This window comes from Furipterus horrens, unplaced genomic scaffold, assembly GCF_987537825.1.
Source record: "Furipterus horrens unplaced genomic scaffold, mFurHor1.1.pri manual_scaffold_2, whole genome shotgun sequence".
Classification (NCBI taxonomy): domain Eukaryota; kingdom Metazoa; phylum Chordata; class Mammalia; order Chiroptera; family Furipteridae; genus Furipterus; species Furipterus horrens.
In genome coordinates, this window is record NW_028327172.1 from 166600251 (window position 1) to 166624348 (window position 24098).

General features: G+C 34.7%; 1 protein-coding gene across 1 annotated transcript in view; it reads right to left on the reverse strand.

Annotated features, from left to right (window-relative positions):
* Positions 1–24098, reverse strand: part of BMP2K (BMP2 inducible kinase) — a 115565-nt gene that overhangs the window by 68683 nt on the left and 22784 nt on the right. The window contains exon 2 of the mRNA XM_090266722.1: positions 2443–2561. Coding sequence (XP_090122848.1) covers positions 2443–2561 — 119 coding nt within the window. The remainder of the gene's footprint in view (positions 1–2442; positions 2562–24098) is intronic.

Below are 24098 nucleotides of genomic sequence, written 5' to 3' on the forward strand. Positions count from 1 at the left end.
TATAAAACTTGGTGTATTTATTCTTACATGTTTAAACTTCAATCACCTTCCAAGTACTCTCCATTTGATGAATACATCTACTGAGGCGTTTTTTTCTACTGCTCAAAACAGTTTTTGAATTCATCAATTTGAATGTCTTTTAGTGCTTCTGCCATTTTTTGTTTCACTTCTTCCACATGGGCAAAACATTTCCCTTTGAGTACTTTGTTCATCAAGGGAGAGATCAGGTGAATAGGGAGGGTAGGGCACACAGTCATGTCATTTTTGGTCAAAAACTACTGAACACTCAGCACATTGTAGGCAGGTGCACTTGTATATCACCCATCATGAAATGGGAAAACACGTTTAAAGAGTCTTCAAAAAAAATTCACTGAAGCTGAATGCAGCCTCTCACAATACCACCAGCTGGAACTTTGATACAGGTGGGTTCTTAGAACACTCTCCTAGCAGGGGAAGCCTGAACTACAAGGGATCCATCCTCCAGAAGACAAGATAATTCCAATTTTGGGGGGGTCCTCCCCTTGTACTTTATGTCTTTAGCTTATACACATTCTACTGAAAGGAAGAATTGTGGCACAACAATACCATATCTGGATTCAAGTTAGAGAACTTGGTCTAAGAGTGCCCCATTATTGGGGTAAATCTTTTTACTCTTTTGGTTCACAGCCGACCATAAAAAAAGCAAGTCTCAAATCTAGGATTAGGAACAACAAAAGCAGAATTCAGACAAGTCAGACTGTAAAAATATGTCTATCTTCAAACAAAAGGGATCAAAATAGATGTGATGATAAAAAATACTGATGAAAAATAAGCTGTTGAATAAGTAGGACTAACAATAACAAGTGTGGGAAAACAAAGATGTAGAAAATCGGGAACATTCATATATAAATGTCTAACCATAATTGCTGTACACCTGAAAATAATATAGAGTTTCAACTATAACTGAAAAATTAAAAATAAGTTTTTAAAAACTGGAAAATCCATACATTGCTAGTATGCTTATAAAATGATTCAGACCAGCCAGGGCCTAATGACTCAGCTTAATGGTTCCTTAAAAAGTTAAAACACAGAATTACCATATGACTCAGCAATTCCACTCCCAAACATATACCCAAAAGAATTAAAAACGGGTACTCAGACAAAAACACATACACACACATTCATAGCAGCACTATTCACAATAGCCAAAAGGTAGAAAGAGCCCAAATGTTAATCAATGTTTTTCTAAAAAGTCCAACAACAGATGAACAGATAAACAAATGTGATACACATATATACAGTGGAATATTATTCAGGCATAAAAAGGAATGAAGTACATGCTACAAGGTCAGTAAACCTCAAAAACATGCTAAGTAAAAGAAGCCAGATACAAAAGATCACATAGTACATGACTCCACTTACATGAAATATTCAGAACAGGTAAATCCACAGAGACATAAGGTAGACAGGTGGCTGTCAACAGCTATATCAAGAGGGGAATGAAGTGCAACTGCTTAATGGACAACAGGGTTTCCTTTTGAAGTGATAAAAATATTTTAGAACAAGATCGAAGTGGTGGTTGCACAAACATTATGAATAAACTAAATATTACTGAATTGTTCAACTTAAAATGGTTAATTTTATATTATTGAGAATTGTACCTCAATAAAAAACTGTATACATATCTATTAGCACTTGATAAACAGTGGATTAGGAGGAAGAAGAGAACAGAACAAAAGAGGGGAGGAGGAGGGAGAGTGGGACACTAATAACAAGAAGCCATCTGGAGCATTGAGAATAAGCAAACCTAGAAAAAAGGAAATTTTTACTCTGTAATTTTTTTTACTATTTAGTTAACTGAGTTACTAAAATTTCAATGGCCTATTAAAATGCATTTCATTTTTCCTAGTATTTATTTATTTTTTAAGATTCTATTTATTTATTTTGAGGGGTGGGGGAGAGGGAGCGAAACATCAATGTGTGGTTGCCTCTCGCACGTCCTCAACTGAGGACCTGGCCCACAGTCCAGGCATGTGCCAAGAGGCAATCACACCAACAACCTACTGGTTTTCAGGCCAATGCTCAATCCACAGAGCCAGACCAGCCAGGGCCTAATATTTAAAAAGAATGTTTCTTTTGATGAAGGATACCTTATATATTGCAGAGTACACCAAAAAAACTGAACTTTACAGCATGACTTTAAAAATAAAAAGCAAAGTCAATTCTTGTCTGTGAATACAAACACGTCCAGTGAATATACTGAATACTTATGTGAATGGTAGACACAAAACTCAGGACAGTGGTTTCTTTTCAGATAACTTTCCAAGTTAATTTAATGATATTCAAAGGCTTTCTAGATGTGCACAAAGCAATAAGCAACATGCCTAAAAGCTGGTTAATGTCATAGTACAAAACCAAAAGAAAACACACCAACTTTTTAAACATAATCACTCTTTCACTTACCATAATTTTAATTTCCCTTTTACAAATGTTGAGGTCTGGCAAGTTATTAACATACATTCGCTTCAATGCATGGCGGGTTCCACCGTGAGTCCGCACCAGCAAAACTGTGGAAAATCCACCTAGAAGGACAAGTATCAATTAATTAAAAAGAACCAGCAACTACTGCCAAAATCATGTATTGGGTTGGCTGAAAAGTCAGTTTAGTTTTTTCCATAAAAGACATTTTTCATTTTCACTGATAATTTCATTGGTTTGGATATTTTGAGTACATTGGCTATCTCTCATGTGGTAACATTGATTGTCAATTAATGTCTCAGTTTGATTGCTATCAACTTCAACAGTCTATGCGACTGTGAAGCATCATCCAACGAGAAATCTCCAGCACAAAATTTCACAAACCACTTGTGACACATTCAATCAGTCACAGCAACCTCTCCATACACTGCACAAATCATTTTTTGTTCCAGTCACATTTTTACCTTTCTTGAAATAATGAATAATAATATGCTGAAAATGTTGCATATTTTCTTCCATCTTCAATATTAAAATGGCTACACAAAAATTCACCAATTTTGATAACTTTTAAAAATGCATGCTGCTATGACAGCTGTCACAATACAAATCTAACAAAATTGTTTTGAATGAAGTTAAAGACAACTAAGTACTGGTAGAGCCATCTACAGAAAAAAACCAAAAGAACTTTTTGTCCAACACAATAATATCATTGAGGAGCATAATCTCAAAGGGAAATAAACTGACTGTAGCCAAGACAAAAATAAGAACAGTAGGCAACTAATAGATTAGACTGAAACCCATGACACTGGCTTCCTGTGTTATGATAAAGTAGGACTTAGAGGATAACATGCTTCTCAAATGAATATGTATGTGTGTTAAAGGTTAAAATACCAAATTTTCACTTTGCATGTGATTAGCTTGTATGTAGTATATGGAAAATGTTACATATAAATTAATATTATAGTTTGGCAGATACTAGTGATTGCCTACCCATCAGCCTCTGCCTCTTCTGTGATGACAAAACACTCATGTTATTTAAGATGAGACATCAATGGAATGTATTGGGTGGATCCCTCCTCCAGTTCCAGGGGATGAACCAATATTGTTCTGATGTGATAATGGGAATCCTATTTCCTCTTGTCAGTAACTGACTTGGAATTAGGTATGGAACCAGTTTTACCACATGAGACACAAAAGGAAGTCTGCTGAGGGATGCAGGGAAAGATTTTCTACCCAGAAAAAGGGAAGACTTATGGGAAACGTCCTGCTCGTCCTTCCAGCTTTTGGATTTTATTGTTTAAGACTATAATGTCTAAACCTATTGCAGCCATCTGTGGCCATGATGGAGAAAAAAGAATCAGAGAAAAAAATGATCCAATTAGAATACAAAATTAGATAACTCTGGAACCACCTCCTTCCAGAACTCCTGTATGAGATGAAAAACGTCATTAGTATTTACGTCACAGTTATTCAGACAATCTGTTAATGGCACCTGACAAAGTATTGTATCGGAAATACATAGCTAGGTATTCTAAAAAGCAATTACTTCTGACACATCTAAACAAAGATTTCCACCTGAAGTTTTAAAAACCCATCTTCGCACAGAATATTTATAGCTTAATTAGAGTTTAAAACAAAAAAATAGTATATCACTTTTATCAATTTGATTGCTCTTATAAAGAAGCATCCTGAGCAATGCTAAGTCAAAGAAAAAGTTAACTATTGAGTATATAACAAAGGGAAAAAGAACTCAGGACACTCCTGAATCAGTACAAAATCCACCAAATTCTCCAATTGCAGTTATAAGAAATTACTCAATTACCACCTTATAGATTTTGATTTCCATGATAATGTGGGAGAAATCAAATCAACCAGGAAAGACAAAGATGTTTGGGAAAGGTACTTTATGTAAAAGCTCTAACAAGGCAGGGCATTTCTTTAAAAGAAGTTCACTTAGCACTCATTTCATGTGCATACATTAACAAATTAGTAGCACTAATAAAATGTTAAACTACCCAATTGATTAAAAAATTTTAATAAAAACGCTGAAAGTTAGAATAAATCTAAATATGGAGATGGTAAAAATATAAGTCAAGATAAATCATTTAGTTCGATTCCCAGTCAGGGCACATGCCTAAGTTGCACGTCAGGTCCCCAGCTGGGGGAGCATGAGAGGCAACCACACAGTGATGTTTTCCTCCCTCTCTTTCTCCTTTCCCCTCTCTCTAAAAAATTAATTATTTTTTTAAAGATAAATCATTTAAATAGCATTTGTTCTAAAACATTCATCTAGAGCTTCCCCTAGAACAATGCATCCCAATCGCAACTATGCATCAGAATTGCCTGGTGGGCTGGTGTGTGTATGTGTGAGAATTTATCTTAACTAGTTTCCAGTTTCTGACTCCCAGTGTGAATCAAAAAGTCTCAGAAAAAACCCTAGTGTGTATATATATATATAATGCTAAAATCCAGCTACTCATTATGGTATTCTACTTTTGTATACGTTCTTATAAATATAAATAATGTAAGTTCTGTATTAAGTGGGATGTGAGGGGGAGTCGATAATATGGTTCTGATGCACAATCAAGTTATATAGTCACTGAATCAGAGTAAAAGTTCCTAGAGAAACCATGGATACTACAAATCCATTCTTAATCACGCATTAAACAAAGTATAATTTTATCCCTGTGAATTACGAAAACTAGGGAAAAAATATTCACGAATTCTTCTAATTTATAAAACCCATTTCTAAAAGTTAAAGTTTTCCAATTCTACTAATCCTAAATTAGACACAGACCTGGCTCAACTTTAAGTATTGTACATAGAGATAATGTGTCCATCAACTATGATTTATACCTAAACACTGTAAGTAATGGTTATTGATAGTGCCTGCTTTGAGAATGAAATGGCGTCATTTGTTTAGTTCTCCAAATACTAGGCTTTCCGGAATTTTCTGATTAAGTATTAGTTAGCTAATATTATTTATCTGAAGAATGCATTTAGTGGGAAATAACTAGTTATGGCATGTTAGTAATCCAAGAGAAGAGTATCATCTGCTTGCCATGAATCCATATCTCTCACCTTCATCACATATTTTTCCTCATAGAAGTCTTTCACGAGCAGCCCAATTCATGCCCATCACTTCCTCCAGCACCCACATTTACAGCTTGGACTGTTTTATCATGTGCTTTAAATTCTCAACTCATTCCTTACATAAATCAAAAGATTACTGGCAGTAACCACAAATTCCACTTACATTTTTACGTCGAATAAGTATATAGTTCAAGTCCAATTCAATGCTAAATGTGTAATTCCAAACATGAGATTATAAAAGTATTATAAAGCATTCCAAATGTTCTCAAAATCTCGTAAAAGAACTAGTGACAGAGACTGGTCTGACAGAATAAAAAGAAAAATAAATTTATATTTATGAAAGTTAATATGAAAAGGGAAGTAATTGATAACTTTTTTAATCTATAAACCATAAATTATACCTTCCCCTCTGTGTGTACATAGTCTGGAAAGCAATGATTCTTGCCTGGATTTTTCCAGGGCAGAACTTGCGTTAAGTATTTGAACCAATTCCTGCACAACAAACCTCACCTCACCTCTCCCAACACATAGAAGAAGTATTCAGATTAAAATGAAGGAGTGGCTTTAAGCCAAACTAAATTTGCTTCAATTAGTGGTATTAAAATAATAACAATGTAGCTTGTGCCTATCTGAATACCACCTTTGAAAGCACTGCTCACAAGATGCCATTGCTCTTAGTAACCATATTGAACATGAAACATGTATTTCTACAGACTAATTTTTCTTCCTGGTAAGCCATTATTTATCTTCCTATTAAGCTATTGTTTTTCCATGCTTTATTTTATGTTTAATTTATTGATTATATATATGTATGTAACTCCCTTTGAATTTGTTTAGAAAGATAACTTGAAATAATAAAGTGATTTCATAAGTGGTGGCTATTATAACTACTACTACTATTATTACTATTACACTTTTTTTTTTTTTTTTTTTTAATATTAGAGAGTGTGGAAGGGAGGGAGAAAGAGGGGGAGAGAAACACTGCTGTCAGAGAGAAACATCAACCAGTCGCCTGCTGTATGAGCCCTGACCTGGGACCGAACCCATAACCCAAGCATGTGCCCCGACACTGAATCAAACCAGAGACCCTTCAGTTTGCAGGATAACACCCAACCAACTGAGCCAGTCAATACAAGTGAGCAGTATTAATGATGCTGCTATTAATACTATTGCATCTTATGAAGGGTAAACTACAAATTTTATTTTATTTTTCCTATGGAGTATCTTTTATTAGTAGTGGTTTGTTTTGTTTGCCTGATATAGTGGGGTTTTTTTTAAGTATATTTTACTGATTATATTATTACAGTTGTGCCAATTTTTCCCCCTCTGTCCTTCCCTTACTCCATGGCCATGCGTCATGCATATAAGTTCTTTGGCTTCACCCTTTCCTATACAATTCTTAACATCCCCGTCTATATTGTACCTATCAATTATGCTTTTTCAATCCCTACACCATCTCCCATTCTTCCCCTTCCCACTCGTAGTTGATAACCCTCTACATGATCTCCTTACCTAGGATTCTGTTCCTATTCTGGTTGCTTGCTTAGTGTTTTTGTTGTTGTTGTTTAGATTCAGTTGTTGACAGTTGTGAATTTGTTGCCTTTTTCATGTTCATAGTTTTGATTCTGGACCTTGCCCTACATACTTGTTCATCTGGGTTGTTCTTTTGTAGTTTTTTTAATAAAATGGTAATAGTAAGCATAGTACTTTTCCTGAGTTCTGTGAGTCATTCTAGCAAATGATCAAACATAAAGAAGGGTCATGAAAACTCCCAAATATGTAGTCAAGCCAGTCCATCAGAAGTGCAGAAAGTCCTGGAAGCCATGTGAAGTGGGGGCAATCCTGTAAAACTGAGCCCTTTAATTTACGGTCCTGCACTCACTCTCACTAGTGTCATAATAGAATTGACACCTACTTAGTGTTGGAGAACTGTTGGAATACAACTATTTACTCAGAAGTAGTAGCGATGGATTTTATCTTCTGCTTAGAAAAAGGAGAATATGCCCAACCAACAATTTAAAACCTTTAAATCTAATCATAATTCAGAACAAGTCTGCAAATATCAAAAGGGCCAGGAAGTCAATACCAGATATTTTGGAAACATTTAATACTGAATTTATGAGTACCTGTCCATATAATCAGACTTCCTTACAGGTTGCACAGCACTTCTTGTAAACTCTCATAGCTTCCTGTCCATATCACAGCATACCAGATCCTATCTGTTAATCAATCTGTCTCTTCCACTAGGTTTAAGCAACCTGACTAGAGCCTCACACAACAGGAAATGCAAAATGAAAATCAATGTGTTTAGAGCACAACTATTAAAACATTTCTGAATTAACCAAATGCCTCAAAAATGAAAAAAAAGATATTCTTAAATGCCCTGTTAAACTAATATACACTAGCTTCTTTGACATAACCTGACTACACATACATGTTTCGCAGTCAAGAAATTAATTTCATCAGACATAATGTTCATTCAATGAATGACTCTTGGCTCCTAATCAGTACTTTCTTTCCAAAGAAATTACCCTGGCTGGTGTGGCTCAGCGGATTGAGTGACAGCCTGCAATCCAAAGGGTTACCGGTTCGATTCCCATTTCAGAGCACGTGCCTGGGTTGCAGGCCAGGTCCCCAGTTGGAGGCGCATGAAAGGCAACCACACATTGATGTTTCTCTCCCTCTCTTTCTCCCTCCCTTCCCCTCTCTCTAAAAATAAATAAATAAAATCTTTAAAAAAGAAAACTAAAATCCAACTGGGAAGAAGCTATATAAAATTAGAAACAATTAAATGTTTCCTATAAGCCTGGTTTTCAACTCATTTTCTTAACCAACAGATCAAAAGACACTATTCATTCCCCAAAATGGTAAAGATTGTCAATAGAATTGGGAGAAAAAGGTATCAAAACTGAGAAGTATGATATTAAAACACTGATTCAGCAAGGAGCCTCAATGTATACCAAAATCCTTGTAGAAAGACTGATGAGAAATAGGGTTTCACATGGTGCCAAAGTATCAAAATGAAAAAGAAATCTTGGCATCACTAACATTGGCATGAATATATTGATGTTAAATGCTTCCTGCTGTGATGCCATATGAAGTAAATAGCATCATCTATGAAGTGCTTCTGCCAAAAGCCTTTAACCTAATAAATCTTAAAGCCTAACCTCTAATTTAGAAAACAAAGGCTAGAAAAAATATAATAACACAAAGAAACAATTAGACTAACTCCAAGATATTGACTCTCTCACTAACTGTCTTGTACAGCGTTCCACATGTGGATTAAAAAACTGAGAGGGGAGAGGGAGGGTTATTCTAGATTGTAAAAGACGTTACAACAAAATGCCATTTATAATCCCTGATTAATCCAATTTAGAAAGAAATTACATGCCAGAGGGGAGGGGGGACTGGATAAAAGAAGACGAAGGGATCAGCCAAAGAACATACTGTAAATGCATAACCCAGAGACACAGACACCAGTGTGGTGATGGCCAGAGGGTAGGGAGGGGCGGGCGGGTGGAGGTGGACAAAGGTGAGGAAAATGGGGACATCTGTAATAGTGCCAACAATAAAAATGAAGTTAAAAAATTATAAAAGGTTTTCTGTTGGTGAACTATTTAAGTCGGTTGTGGGTATCATGTCATTTTACTCATTAATACTTAACAGGTACATGGTGAAAGTAAAACTTGGCAGCTACAGAACAGTCACAGGGATGTAGAGCAGAGCATAGGGAACAGTTATAGTAATAATATCGCCATACCTGTGTAAGATGCCAGGTAGGTACTGAAAATATATGGGTGAACACCTTGTAAAGTATATGACTGTCTGAAACATAAAAAACACTTAATAGGTACTTAAATATACATTATTAAAATGGGTATATTATCCTAAATAACCACAGTACCTCTGTGCCACCGAAGAAAATGAACAATAATCCTTCCAGGACATAGTCCTTATACAAAACTATCTATATACTTTTTTAATGTATAAAGAAAATATGCAAAAATATGATGAGCATATGGTTTATTCACTGTACTTACTACTCTTTCAAGTTTTCAATATATTTTGAAATTTTTCTTAATAATGTTGGAGCAAGAAAAAAAAAATCGAGAGACATGGCATAGACATGGCATTCTTTTCCCCAGGTAATTCCTCTCCCTTGCCACCCAACAACCCCACCACTGCCACTGAGAGTAATTATTTTACAAGACACCTGCTACTTGTTAACCAGACACAACTTCCCCAAAGGCACCATAAGCCTATTTCCACAGAAAATGTTTATGGTATCCTACATACCCACAGCTCCAGCATCCTAAAACACACAAGCACTTCATGTTTATAAAGTCAGGGCTTTAGCGATGTTTACTCCTATCAAGTTTGTTTTCCTAGGAATAGGAGAAGAGAGATGGAAGGATAAAATTTCACATGGTCTTTCTGTCTTGTGTATATCTCCATACATCATGCAAATCAATAAGAAAGGGGAAACACCAAGCTGTCAGCAATTTCTGGTTTCAACCACAGCCAAAGAAAACAATGTCATTTGAAAACTACCTCTGAGATAAGTGAAACAGTAACTTATGATATTTGGCTGTGGAATCTGAGCCAAAGATCTGCCTGCCCAATGACTACTGGCTTGTGGGACATCAGACTTTTGTAGTGTTGGATTGAGGTAATGGCTCTAAGAATTTCTTTTTAAATTGAAAGTATCCCTAAAAGAGGATTACTGACTTAAATTCTTGCCAAAGTTATTGTGTCAGTAAGTGCTACTTAGTACAATGCAATGAAAGAACGAATCAGGTACAACTGATTGGGCCGGGAATGGGAGGAAGGAGAGTTGGAAAGAGAAAAGGCAAGAACACATCATACAGCCCTGACAATATACAAACCCTTCCCAACTACATTATTTAATTCTCATAGCATCATGAGGTAATTTAACTCTTATTCTCATTCGATAGATGAGTAATAAACTAAGCACTGAGAAAGAAGGTAAGCAGATAGTCCAATAACACAAAGCTGATAAGATGGAGCCAGAGGTCTTTTATTTTTCCTTATAAATCTCATGTTCTAATGATTTTTATATCTACATCTGTTCCTGTTAGCTATGCCTTAAGTAGTCTAGATTTATAATTACAAATGGGAGGATCTGGGATAACATTAAAATTTAGGAAGAACAAAAGAAAAATAGGGTAATCAAGAAAGAAAAATGCTCTCCCACCCCTACAGTTTTTTGTTAGAACCTTACTTAATAGGCAGTATTCCTTATGTAGAAGAGGCCTGTAGGTCAAATCTATGTTTGATTTGGACTACACAGTACCTTAGAAAACTGCAATGCTTTGGATGATAATCTACCGATTTTTTCAGTTTCTCTTGAAAAACTTGAAAATAAGGCAAGAGTAGGTCCTCATTCCCACATGACATCAATAAAATGAAGCTGTCAGTTGCTGTCGCCTTTACACGGGTCTGGCAGGAGCTCTGCATTTCATCATGGCTTCCTCTACTGTCCACTATTTGAATGCTCTCATGGGCCATGTCACTCTTTTACATTAACTGCCTGGCCTATGCACGCTGAGTTCACAACCCCTACAACAGGAACTTCTAAAAATGTATCCACCACAATATTTATACTTGTTATACTTATTCAGTGCCTCTCTCTAACTGGGTTGTAAGTTCCATAAGACAGAGACTGTGTACACCTGCTTTATCAGAGTATTGACAATGTTTACCACCTTGCCTGGCACTCAAATTATTTGATGAGTGATTGACTTAACATTAATAAACCAGTTCTACTGTTAAGTTCTAACTGATAAGCTACAATTGCTATGTTGATCCTCTGTGAATAAAAAGCAATTAATCTCTAATTCATCATTTTCCCTTGGTTTCATTACAGTACTTCTAATATATGCTACAAATTATGAAAACAGAATTTCGCTTCCTTACCATGTAAAGCATTCATTTTTTCAACAATATATATTAACTGCTCACAGAGGCCAACTGCTGTTCAAGGTGTTCTATGCTAGAAACAAAACTAACTGAAGATTTACCCCTCTGCCCTGGGGCTGACCGGCTGCCCATGACAAAAGATTCCAGTACCCTACACTCAGGGTTCCTCTCCTGTAGCACAATCCACTGCATGCACAGGTGTCACCTGGCCCCTTAACATAGCCCTGTGGGAACTCAGGCTCTGGATACGAGAGCAAATGCTGATCCTCTGGCTGCAGGTATTGCTGTGAGTAATAAAATCCTTTGCCTTATCTCTTCTGCCAACATCCATGAAACTATGGCAGGCTAACTTGTCATCTGACAAATAGGGTAAAATCTCAAACTTTTAACAGTTCTTGACAGACAACAGGAAAGGTTTGGGGTAAAATATCAAGAACACAGTTGGGCACACATTAGGCTGGAGATGCCTACTGGACATCCAGTTGGAGATAAGGAATTGCCAATTAGATTTCCAAGTATTGGGTCCAGAGAAGAGATCAAATCAAGAGACATATATCCAAGAGTTATCCTCGTTTATACCTTCTTTTATCATCTATTATTATTGATAGCCACAAGATATAGTTGTGTTTCTTATAGCCTAAAAAAAAAAAATCCACACACACACACACAAAAAGAAAACATTATTCAATTATTTAAAGCATCATTATATTTATTAGCAAAGATGCCCTGGAATCACTAATTTTTATATGTTCTTGGTGAATGTGGAAATTAGTAAAATATTTCTACCATAATCATATCTCAAGAGTGTTATAATACATCAAGAGGCTTATAAAACATTCATATTCTATCCTGATTTTATTTATAGAATTCCACCATAAGTAAATTATTAGTGAAGATGTTGAAACCTATGTTTCTGGCAATATGCAAATGATTAATAATGGTAAATAATGTCACATAGGATAGCATTTTGTATAGGAATTAAAAAGGCTTACAAAAATGCTTATGTAAGTATAAACATATAATATAGCCTAGATACAAAATAATCTTAGTTGGCTTCATGCACAGCTGAATTCAGGACACCAAGTTTCTGTTTTTGGCCAATAAAATTCCTTTTACGGTAAATTAATCTGAGATGGTTTTGTTTGCAGTCAACAGAGTCCTAAACAGGGATCAAGTACATTAGCTGTTACGATCAGGTTCTGGAAGCTAGACATCATTTGTAATATTATTTCCATAGGAATGCAAATATCATGCATTTCTCATTAGTTGAGGACTATGTACAGTCATAGGCCACATAATGAAGTTAAGGTCAACAATGGCCTGCATGTACAATAGTGATCCGTATTGTGATTATAATGGAGCTGAAAAATTCCTATCGCCTAGTAACATCATAGCCATCATAACTTCAAAATGCAATGCATTACTCACGTGTCTGTGGTGATACTGGTATAAACAAACTGCTGTGCTGACAGTCATACAAAAGTATAGCACATTTCATTATTAACAGTACATAATACTTGATAATGATAGTAAATGACTATGTTACTGGTTTATGTGTTTACTGCATAATACTTCTTTATTGTTACTTCAAAGAGTACTCTTTTTACTTATGGGGAAAAAAGTTTGCTGTAAAACAATATGCTGTGTTACGTACATCTGCATCTCTTGATAGCATCATTTTCTCCCGTGCTTGATTTAATCTTGTTTTGTACAGTGACATGCTGCATAGGCTTGTAGCCTAGGAGCAATAAGCTATACCAAATAGCATAAATGCATAGTGGGTTACACAATCTAGGTTTGTTAAGTATAATCTATAATGTTCCTAAAAGTACAAAATTCCCTAATGACACATTTCTCAGAATGTATCCCCATCACTAAGCAGCACATGACTATAATACAATGTTTCCAAAGTAGGAGCTTCCTAACGAAAGTCAATTATTAGCATTATGATCCTCCTGACTTTTGAATATTAAGTAACAGTAAGACAAAATAAGCTAATACCATATAGATAGTGTCCTACAATAATTAATACAATTTTAGGATCCAATTTATACTAAACAAATTATATATTTGCATAAATAGATATCATATGCCCAGAAGCACAAATGTGGTTATTACCAGAAATATTGACACTGATTTTTCACATCATTGTCATAATTTAATACTGTTGTCTAACAACACTTTTGTTTAAAACAGACTTCAGAGACCATCATAAATTCTCTTCAATAACAACACTGTGGGAAATTTCCCACTTCTGAAGACTACATAAATTTCAAAAAGTTTTAAGTTGTCCCTAATGAAGTCAAATAAAAGAAGAGATAGAGTTTCAGATGGGTTTCAAAGTTTTGCAGGGGGACAATGTTTGTGTAAAAGCCATACATTACAGGTAAATAAATTAATCTGTGTATTTTATGAAATGGTCCTGAAATTTCTTAAGTGACTTCTAAAATGTGTTATAAGAAATGTCTTTATCAATGGATTAAAAATAGCTTCTTGACAAAGATTACTTGGTGAAACAACAGTCATTTATTTGTAGATTTATCAAAAATGGCAAACCCCTTACCTTGTATACACACATATACCAAGTTTTAAAATTATTTTCATGAAATTCAGAAAAAGGGAAATTCCTATTAATTTAAAATTAACTATGCTATCTGTAATCTCTTGATCTTATTTCCTACATAGTGTTTACGTATGTATACATACATGTGAAATTCTAATAAGATAGACTTTTCATTTGCAAATATCTAGCAATACATATAACCATAGCTTCACAATTATACATAAAATTAATAATTAAGTGCATAATGATTATGCACTGCACAATTAGCAGAAAGTGGGCTTTAGAAACATACCTACCACTAAACATTTAGTCAAGTATTAAACTGTCTCACTCCCTCTGACTTGAATCTGATTTGTACAATTATGTTAACAACTACAGATAACCTCCAAGGATTCTTCAACTCTTAGGAACTAGAGATAAAAATAATTCTCAAAAATCTATAATGTAGTAGGATATAGCAATAAACAAAATATCCCAAAAAGTGAAGTAAAGGAGTTATGTTCAAGGCATATGGAAACAAAAATTGTAATATATGGAGGAAACTCAGAAAAGGTATCACTAAAGAAGTAATATATGAGCTGAATCTTGGGAAAATATATTGTAGTTTCCAAAGAGGTAAAAAAAGCATTCGAGAAAAAGAGATGTAAAAATATCAGGGAGTGGAGGGAGCACTTCCAAAATAGAAAATTAATGACCTCCAAAAATCTGTTCCTCCGCAAAAACAATGAAAAACTGGCAAAAGTTGTCAAAATCAATTTTTTCACAACTCTGGAAATTACCCAAAGGGCTTGCAACAATTCAAGGAACTTTTATTCAAAAAAAAAAAAAAGACTGAATCTCGGTAAAAAAGTGATCCTGTGACATTTTTAACTTGTCCTAGTCCCATCATTCTCTCCCAGCTCCACAGTACTATTGAATACAGCTCATAACCACAGTAAATGCAAAAACGAATAGCCTAGCAAATATTGGAGGAAACAAAACACTTGGATTCACCAAAGAGCCTGAGGCTTGTCACTATTAGCCCTGTCAGAAAGGTCCCTTGAAGAGCTCTATTCTCAGACTTTGTTTTTATTTGACCCGACTCAAAACTCACACTGTGCAAAAAGCACTACCCCCAGCACATTTGTGGAAAACAATCAGCGGCTATTGTATAACATTGCAAGTGTCTTGGGCAGTGATACAAATTGGAGGCAACAAGATACTGACCAAAAAACTCACATGAAAATATAAGGAATCTAGAAGACCACACACAAGTACAGGACATTTTGCATGTCCAGGAAAAATCAGAGAAAGCCTCAGACTCTCCATGTGGCTGATACTAAGGCTTTCACGAGAAAAATGTAAAGGCTACAGCAATGTTGTAAACTGCATCAGAGCATGGAATTCACACCAACACACACAGAAAGCCCCTCAGCAAAAGCTGAAAGACTTATTGATTCCAGGTGGTTAAGGAAATACCTGTTCTATCATTAGCTGACCACTCACCTAACTGAGCAGAGACTTCAGTGACAAATGATTGTTGTTGTTTTTTAATTCAGACTTGACAGAATCAGTTTAGGAACTAAACAACAAGAAATCTCGGAGAGGGAAGGAATCTCATTTCCAGAGTTGCCACATTAAGTCATTTAAAATGTCCAATTTTCCACAAAAACTGTTACCCATGAAAAGAAATAGGAAATTATGGCCCACATAGAGATGGAAAAGCAGTCAAGAGAAACTGTCTCTGAGGAAACCCAGATGTTGGGCATACCAGACAAAAACTTTAAATCATCTATTACAAATACATTCAAAGACCTAACGAAAACCATGTCTAAAAGACTAAAGAAATATATAAAAATAGTATCTCATCAAGTAGAAAATATCAATAAAAAGCCAGAAATTATTTTTTAAACTTTAGATTCAAAGACATAAACAGGCTGAAAATAAAAGAATAGTAAAATGTACACCATACAAACAGTAAACAAAGAAAGAGCAGGAAAGGCTATACTAGTACCCAGATACACTAGGCTGTAAGACAAGAAAGAGCATTTTATAATGATGAAAAGGTCAATTTATATTAAAAATATAATAATCAGAAGCATATATACACTTAAAAGCAAAGCCCTAAAATACATAAAGCAAACCTGACAGAATTAAAGTGAGAAACAATAATATTTGGAGAATTAAAAACTGTATTTTCAATATGGACAGAAAAAGTAGACAGAAAGTCAATAAGAAAATAAGACTTGAACACTATCAAGTAACTAGGCCTGGAAGACTATTATAGAACACGCCCCACAATCACTGCAGAATGCACCTTTACCAAGTACATATAGAACATTCTCCAGGATTAGACCATATGTTACAGCATAAAACAAGCCTCAACACATTCTAAAAGAATAAAACAATACAAAGTATATTCTCCAATCACGATGGAATAAAACTAGAAATACAAAAGGAAATTTTGAAAAATTCACAAGTATGTGAAAATTAAAGAACACTCATAAATAACTCATGAACAACTACTGGATCAAAGAAATAATCACAAGTAAAATGAAAAAATATTTTAAGATGAATGAAAATGAAGAACAGCATATCAACACTTATGAAAGGAATTAGAAAGCAGTTCTTGGAGAGAAATTTACAGTTGTAAATAACCACATTGAAGAGGAAGAAATATCTCAAATCAATAACTTCCTGTGTTAAAAACTAAAAAAAAGCCTGCGAGCCAAGTGTCGCTGGTTCGATTCCCAGTCAGGGCACATGACTAGGTTGCACGTCAGGTCCCCAGTTGGGGGCGCGAGTGAGAGGCAACCACACAGAGATGTTTCTCTTCCTCTCTTTCTCCTATCCCCTCTCTCTAAAAATAAACAAACAAACAAATTATTTAAAAAAAAGAAAAAAACTAAAAAAAGGGAACACATTATACTAAAATGAAGCAGAAGGAAGGAAATAATAACAATTAGAACAAAAAATAAATTAAATAAATAGGAATACATATAGAAAACCAACAAAACCAAAATTAAATCTTTAAAAAGATCAATAAAACTGGCAGAACTTTAGATAAACTGACCAAGAAACAGAAAAGGCAAATTACTAAAATCATGAAAAAAGGAGGTGGTACACCCAACTTTACAGAAAAAAAAAGGATTATATGGCAAAAATTGCATGCCAAAAAATAAAAAAAATAAAAATTAGAAGCAGGGTAAAATCATTAAGTTCTCACAAAGGTGCAAATTACCAAACTGAGTCCAGAAGAAATAGAAAATTGAAGTAGACCTATAACAAGAGATAGAGTTAGTAATCAAAAGAAAACTTCAAACAAAAGAAAATAAAGCCAAAGAACCGACGCCTTCACTAATGAATTTTATCAAATGTTTAGAAATAAACTAAAAACAATCCATCACAAATTCTTCCAAAAAAAGAACAGGAGGGAACACCTAATGCATTCTATTAAAACCAGATAAACACATCACAGAAAAGAAATTACAGACCAATATCCCAAAAACTACCAAACATCACAGAAAGAAAACTTCCCTAATTTGTCAAAGGAAACAGGCATAGAAGTCCAGGAAAAACAGTCCCGAACATGCTAGACCCAAAGAGGATCACACCAAGACACATCATAATTAAAATGCCAAAGATGAAAGATAAAGAGAGAATCTTAAAAGCAGCAAGAGAAAAACAGAGTTACCTATAAAGGAGTTCCCGTTAGACTCTCAGCTGATTTCTTAAAAGAAACTCTGCAGGCAAGAAGGGGCTGGCAAGAAGTATTCAAAGTTATGAAAAGCAAGGACCTACAACCAAGGTTACTCTATCCAGCAAAGCTATCATTCAGATAGAATGGAAGGGCAGATAAAGTCCTTCCCACACAAGGGAAAGCTAAAGGAATTCATCATCATCAAGCCATTATTATATGAAATGTTAAAGGACTTAAGAAAAAAAAAAATGTCAAAACTATGAACATTAAAATGACAATAAACTCACAACTATCAACAACCAAATTCAAAAAACAAAAACAAAGCAAACAAGCAGAACAGGAACAGAATCACAGGTATGGGGATCATTTGGAGGGTTATCAGCTGGGAGTTGGAAGGGGGAGAATGCATAACTGGTAGGAACAAAATAGACAGAGGGATGTTAAAAATAGTATAGGAAAAGGAGAAGCCAAAGAACTTACATGCACAACCCATGGACACGAACTAAGGAGGGGGACTGCCAGAGGGAAGGGGGGGTACCAGGAAGAGGCGGGGGCAAAGGGGGAAAAATTGGGACAACTGTAACAGCATAATCAATAAAACATACTTTTTAAAAAAACTACCTGTGACTCTGCTGCAATCAAGATAGTGTGGTACTGTCATATGGCTCGAAATACAGATCAACGGAATAGAATGAGAGCCTAGAAATAGGCCCATACATATGGTCAATTGATTTCCTAGAAGAATGACAACACAATTCAGTGAAGAATAAATTGTCCTTCCAATAAATGGTACTAGGGCAATTAAATATTCACAAATAAATGAATGAAGTTAAACTTCTACCTCATACCATAAACAAGAATTAACTTAAATGGATAAAAGATCTAACCATAAAAACTAAAATTATAAAACTCTCAGAAGAAAACATAGGTATAAATCCTTATGACCTCGTATTAGGCAATGGTTTTTTAGACAAGACACCAAAAATACAAAGGAAAGATAAATTGTAATTCATCAAAATTTAAATCTTTTGTGCTTCAAAGAACACTATTAAGAAAGTGAAGAGATAATTCAAAGACTTGAAGAAGATATTTACAAATCCTGTATCTGACAGAGATCTAATATCTAGAATCTATAAAGAACTCTTACCATTGAACAATAATAAAAAAAACTAATGCAATTTTTTAAAAGGCAAAATATTTTTAATAGAAATCTCTCCAGAGATATACAAATGACCAATAAGCACATGAAAAGATACTCAACATCATTAGTCACTAGGGAAATATGAATCAAAACTTCTTCATACCTACTAGGATGTCTGTGACCAAAAAAAGTCATCATGTTGGCAAGGATGTGAAGAAATTAGAAACCCTCATACACTGCCAGTGAGAATATAAAATAGTACAGACACTGCGGTAAACTTTTACAGTTCTCAAAAAGTTAAACATGGAGTTACCATATGGCCCAGGAATTATATTTCTAAAAATATATCCAGAACAAATGAAAATATTCACACAAAAACTTGTACACAAATGTTCATAATAGCATTATTCATAATAGCTAAAAAGTAGAAACAACCCATATGTCCATCAACTGATGAATGGATAAACAAAATGTGACATTACCCATATAATGTAATATTATTTAGCCATAAAAATGAATGATATACAAATACATGCTAAAACATGGGTGAAACTTGAAAACATGCTATGTAAAGAACAAGACACAAAGGCCACATATAATATGATTCCATTTCTATGAAATCCCCAGAATAGGCATATCCAAAAAGAAAGAAACTAAATTGTTGGTTACAAATGATTGGGACAGAAAAGAATAAGAAGCAACTGCTAATGAATAAAGGGCTTCTTTTTGAGTAGATAAAAATGTTCTAGACTTAGATAGTGGTGGTAGGTAGTCCAACATATTCAAAATACTAAAAATCACCAAATTATACTTTAAATTGAATTCTATGATATGTAAATCATCTCAGTAAATCTCTAATTTTAAAAATTAGAGTATGTCCAGGGAATCATCAGTACAAGCTCCACATATATCTAAAGCACAAGTCCCAAAATATGAAGTTACAAAAGATGAGGCATGGTAGAAAATGAGATATGGTTTTAATCATGAAAGGCCATTGCTAAGGTGTTTGAACTTTGCCCTGGCTGGGGTGGCTCAATGGATTGAGTGACAGTCTATAAAACAAAAGCTCAACCGGTTCAATTTTGGTAAGGGCACATCCCTGAGTTGCTGGCAGGTCCCCAGTTGGGGGCATACAAGAGGAACAGATCTATGTTTTTCTCTCTCTTTCTCCTTACTGCCTGCCCCCCCCCCCAAAAAATCCTTAATTTAAAAAAAAAAAAAAGATGTTTGAACTTTGTCTGCAGGAGATGAGAAAATTGTAAAAAGATTTTAAGCAAAGGTTTTCATTAAAAAGTAATTCTCCAGTAATCACATTCCTATACAAGAGTAATCAAGAGAAAAATGTTAAAAAAGAAAGATATCATTTATAACAGCAACAAAAAAATAAAAGCACTTTAGGAATAAATCAAAGAAAAGATGCGCAAGATCTTTAAAGGGAAATTACACAGCTTTAATATAAGAAAGAAAATTTAATAAGTGGAATTTTTTTATTTAATGGAAAAGAAGGCTCCATATTATAAAGTTTTCTATTTCTTACACACTATTTGATAAACTCGTTATAAATCAAATAAAAGTCCTAGTAGTTTTTCATGGGCTTGGATATACTGATTCTAAGATTCACATGGGAGTACAAGATACTGAGAATAGCTAACTAACAACCTTTGAAAAGAGTAAGCTGCAGTAGTGGCATTAGTCACTTTACCAATTACCAAGATTATAAACTCTGGTGAGATTTAAAGTAATAAACACAGGGACACAGAGTAACAGAGCACATGCAGAAACAGTTATTCATATATGATAACTATAAAAATGAATGACATCAGAGACACTGCATATCATTAGGAAAATAATAAATTAGTCAGTTATGTTTTGCTTGAACAACTGGAGTGAATAAGGGAATTTGATCTTTGCCCCATACATAATACATCAAACATAAATTTCATGGCTTAAAGATATACATATAATATGGAAAAACTAAACAGTAAAAGTTTCAAAGGAAAATGTATGCATGATGTTAAAAGGTAGGTAAGAATTTCCTACATTAAACATAAATACAACTCAAAGAGGTGAAACTAATAAACCTGACCAAGTTAAAATTTAAATTACATCTTGTTTTTAGCAACATGATAAACTAAAGATGCAGAAAAAAAATTCCCTGGTATAGTAATCCTTAAAATTCCGGATAAAATAATCATAGAAGCAGAACAAGAAAATTCCTTGGAGTTAGAAACAAGAAGCAAGCATGAATCCATAAGCTGCACTGGAGCCAAAAGCCACCAGTGGAAAAGGGTGAAAAGTCAGAATGGGACCACCACAGAAAGCCTGGACCCACAACGCACTTCACCCTCAATGTGGAACAGAAACCAATCCACCCTGCAGATGACACTAACGAGATACATGCCTTGGCCTTGGCTCTCGGTGAAGAAGGGTCTCCTGAGATTTTCTAAGTATGCTCCTCATTCTCAAAGATTTAGAATTCAACAACATGTATGACCAAAAAAATTCTAGGCCAATAATTTAAAGTAACCCCAGGTATCTGGAAGAGATACACTCAAAAAAGGCTCTCAAACCTCAAAAAACGCCCACTCATTAACTTCTATGGAAGGTAAGTACAGAATAAACAAAAATTTATTAAGAAGAGGGAAAATCACTGAGTACTCAATAAACCAACCACCATGAATATGTCAGAAAAAGCAACTAATTATATAATGAGACTTAAAAAGACTAAAAAATATTTAAATTACCAAATACAAAAAATAAAATAACAATGCTCCACATATTTAAGAAACAAAACAGAAATTGAAAGTATAATGAAGGATTAACAGGTTATCAAAATTGACAAGGACAAAAAAAACTGGCCAGGCAATTTTACAATACAAATTAAATTTCTAATATAAAAATACAATAACTAAAAAAGGGTAAATTGCAGATGTAGCACACTTGACAGAAATGGCAGATATATCTGAATGCATTAGAATGATGATATATAACAAAATGCAAGCACAAAGGGTCAAAGAGAACAGAAAAGGTTATGAGACTTGGAAGATACAACGAGAAGATTCAATATATACATCTATCACCAAAGAGAACTGGGAAGAGGCATTATTAGAATAGACAGAGTTGAGAGTTCTCCAGAACTGATAAAAGACACCAACACTAGATTAAAAAAATGCAAGAATTCCAAACTAGAATAACAGAAAAACACATTCATACCATCATAGGGAATGAGTACAGCACCAGAGAGAAGATATCAAAGCCACGAGTGAGAAAAGGTAGATGACCCAGAAAGACAATTAGGGTGGTTATCAACTTTTCAACAGTAAAAAGAAGGCAGTGGAACCCTAGAGCACCGTGGGTGGGAATGCAGACTGGTGCAGCCACTGTGGAGAACAGTATGGAGCTACCTTAAAAAATTAAAAATGGAACTGCCTTTTGACCCAGCAATTCCACTGCTGGTAATATACCCTAAGAATGCCAAATCACCAATTTGAAAGAATTTAAGCACCCTTATGTTCATAACAGCACTATTTACAATAGTCAAGTGCTGGAAACAGCTTAAGTGCCCATCAGTAGAAGAGTGGATCAAAAACCTGTGGTACATTTACACAATGGAATACTATACAGCAGAAAAAAGGAACTCCTACCTTTTGTGACAGCATGGATGGAACTGGAGAGTATTAACCTAAGTAAAATAAGCCAGTCAGTGAAAGACAAATACCATATGATCTCACTTATAAAGAGGAATCTAATAAACAAAATAAACTAACAAGCAAAACATAACCAGAGGCATGGAAACATGGAACAGAGTGACAGCGACCAGAGGGGAGGGGGAGGGGGGAATGGTGGAAAGAAGGGGAAGAGAATAGACACGTATGAATGACCCACAGACATGGACAACAGTGTGGGGATGAACTGTGGGAGTGGGGAGTGGGCTGCACGGAGGAGGGCATAGGGGGAAAAAATGGAGACAGCTGTAATATAACAATAAAAATTTTAAAAATTAAATAAAATATAGAAAAAAAAGTAAAGGCAGTGAAATGATTCCTTCAAAATACTGAAAGAAAATAACTTCCTACCTAGATTTCTGTATCAAGAAAAAGTCTCTAGAATAAAGATGAGATAAAGATTTTTCAGGCTAACAAAATAGCCGTCACTACAGGAACTTTATTTAGAGGAAGGTGTCAGAATGAAGGCAACTGAGCCTAGATGAAAGGTCGGACACGAGAATGATGAACAAAGATGATAACTATTAAGCACTGACTTGCAAAACAATAAGCATAATGTCTAATCTGTAAATTAATGAAAAGTGTAGATGTAAAATTCTGGACAATATCATAAATCAGCAGGAAAGAATGATGGTAATAGGAGTTAAAGCATTCAAAGCTTCTTATAATATTTGTGCGGTACAGAGATATTAACTTTAGTCTTGTGTTAACCAGTGGAAGTACAGAAATAAAGTATATAACCTCCAATTAGTGGAGGGAAAAAATGAAATGAAGTAAAGAGAAACTCAGCCCAAAACAAAGCAAGAAAAACAATTTTTTAAACAAGACAATTGACTAGCATTGTTTGAAGAGATTGAAGAGGAGTCAAGGGCAGGAGCAGGAGACAAATTAGAAAGGTATCTCAGTATGAAAAATAAACCAGCCTCAAAGACTATAGGAAGACCATTAAAATAAAAGGGGAGCGGGAGTATTAAGCGTGAAGAACTGTTGCCGTATCTATACTGTTGGAATATTTTATAACAAAAAGTTATTTCTCTAGGATTTGTGACACCACCCGCCTCCCCACACACAAGCTACTTCAATAGTACAAGCAAGAAATAGTAGTTATTCATAAAAAGGAGGTGACAAACTATGTGTGGGTTCCCTTTCAACCAAGCCATATTGGTCATTGATTTGGTGAATTCAGGTTTTTTTAGTTTTTTAAATGTGTTTTAAAAGTTTGGTATCATGTCTATAACAGAGGCAAGGAAGCCTGGAGTACAGAAAGACTGGGGGAATTTATGGTTGTAAATAGGTCCATCACACAGAGAAACTGTGGGGGAATAAAGGACAGGTAAAACACCAACACCAGGCAAAGGAAGAATTGCTCAGTGAGCATTATGGAATGTTCTAACTCCAGTCTTAAAATATTTGGACAAGTACTAATAAGAATATTTAAATACTGTTTTGAAATACAGCAAAAGGTTCACTAAATTTTTACATATATTCATTCTCCAAAAA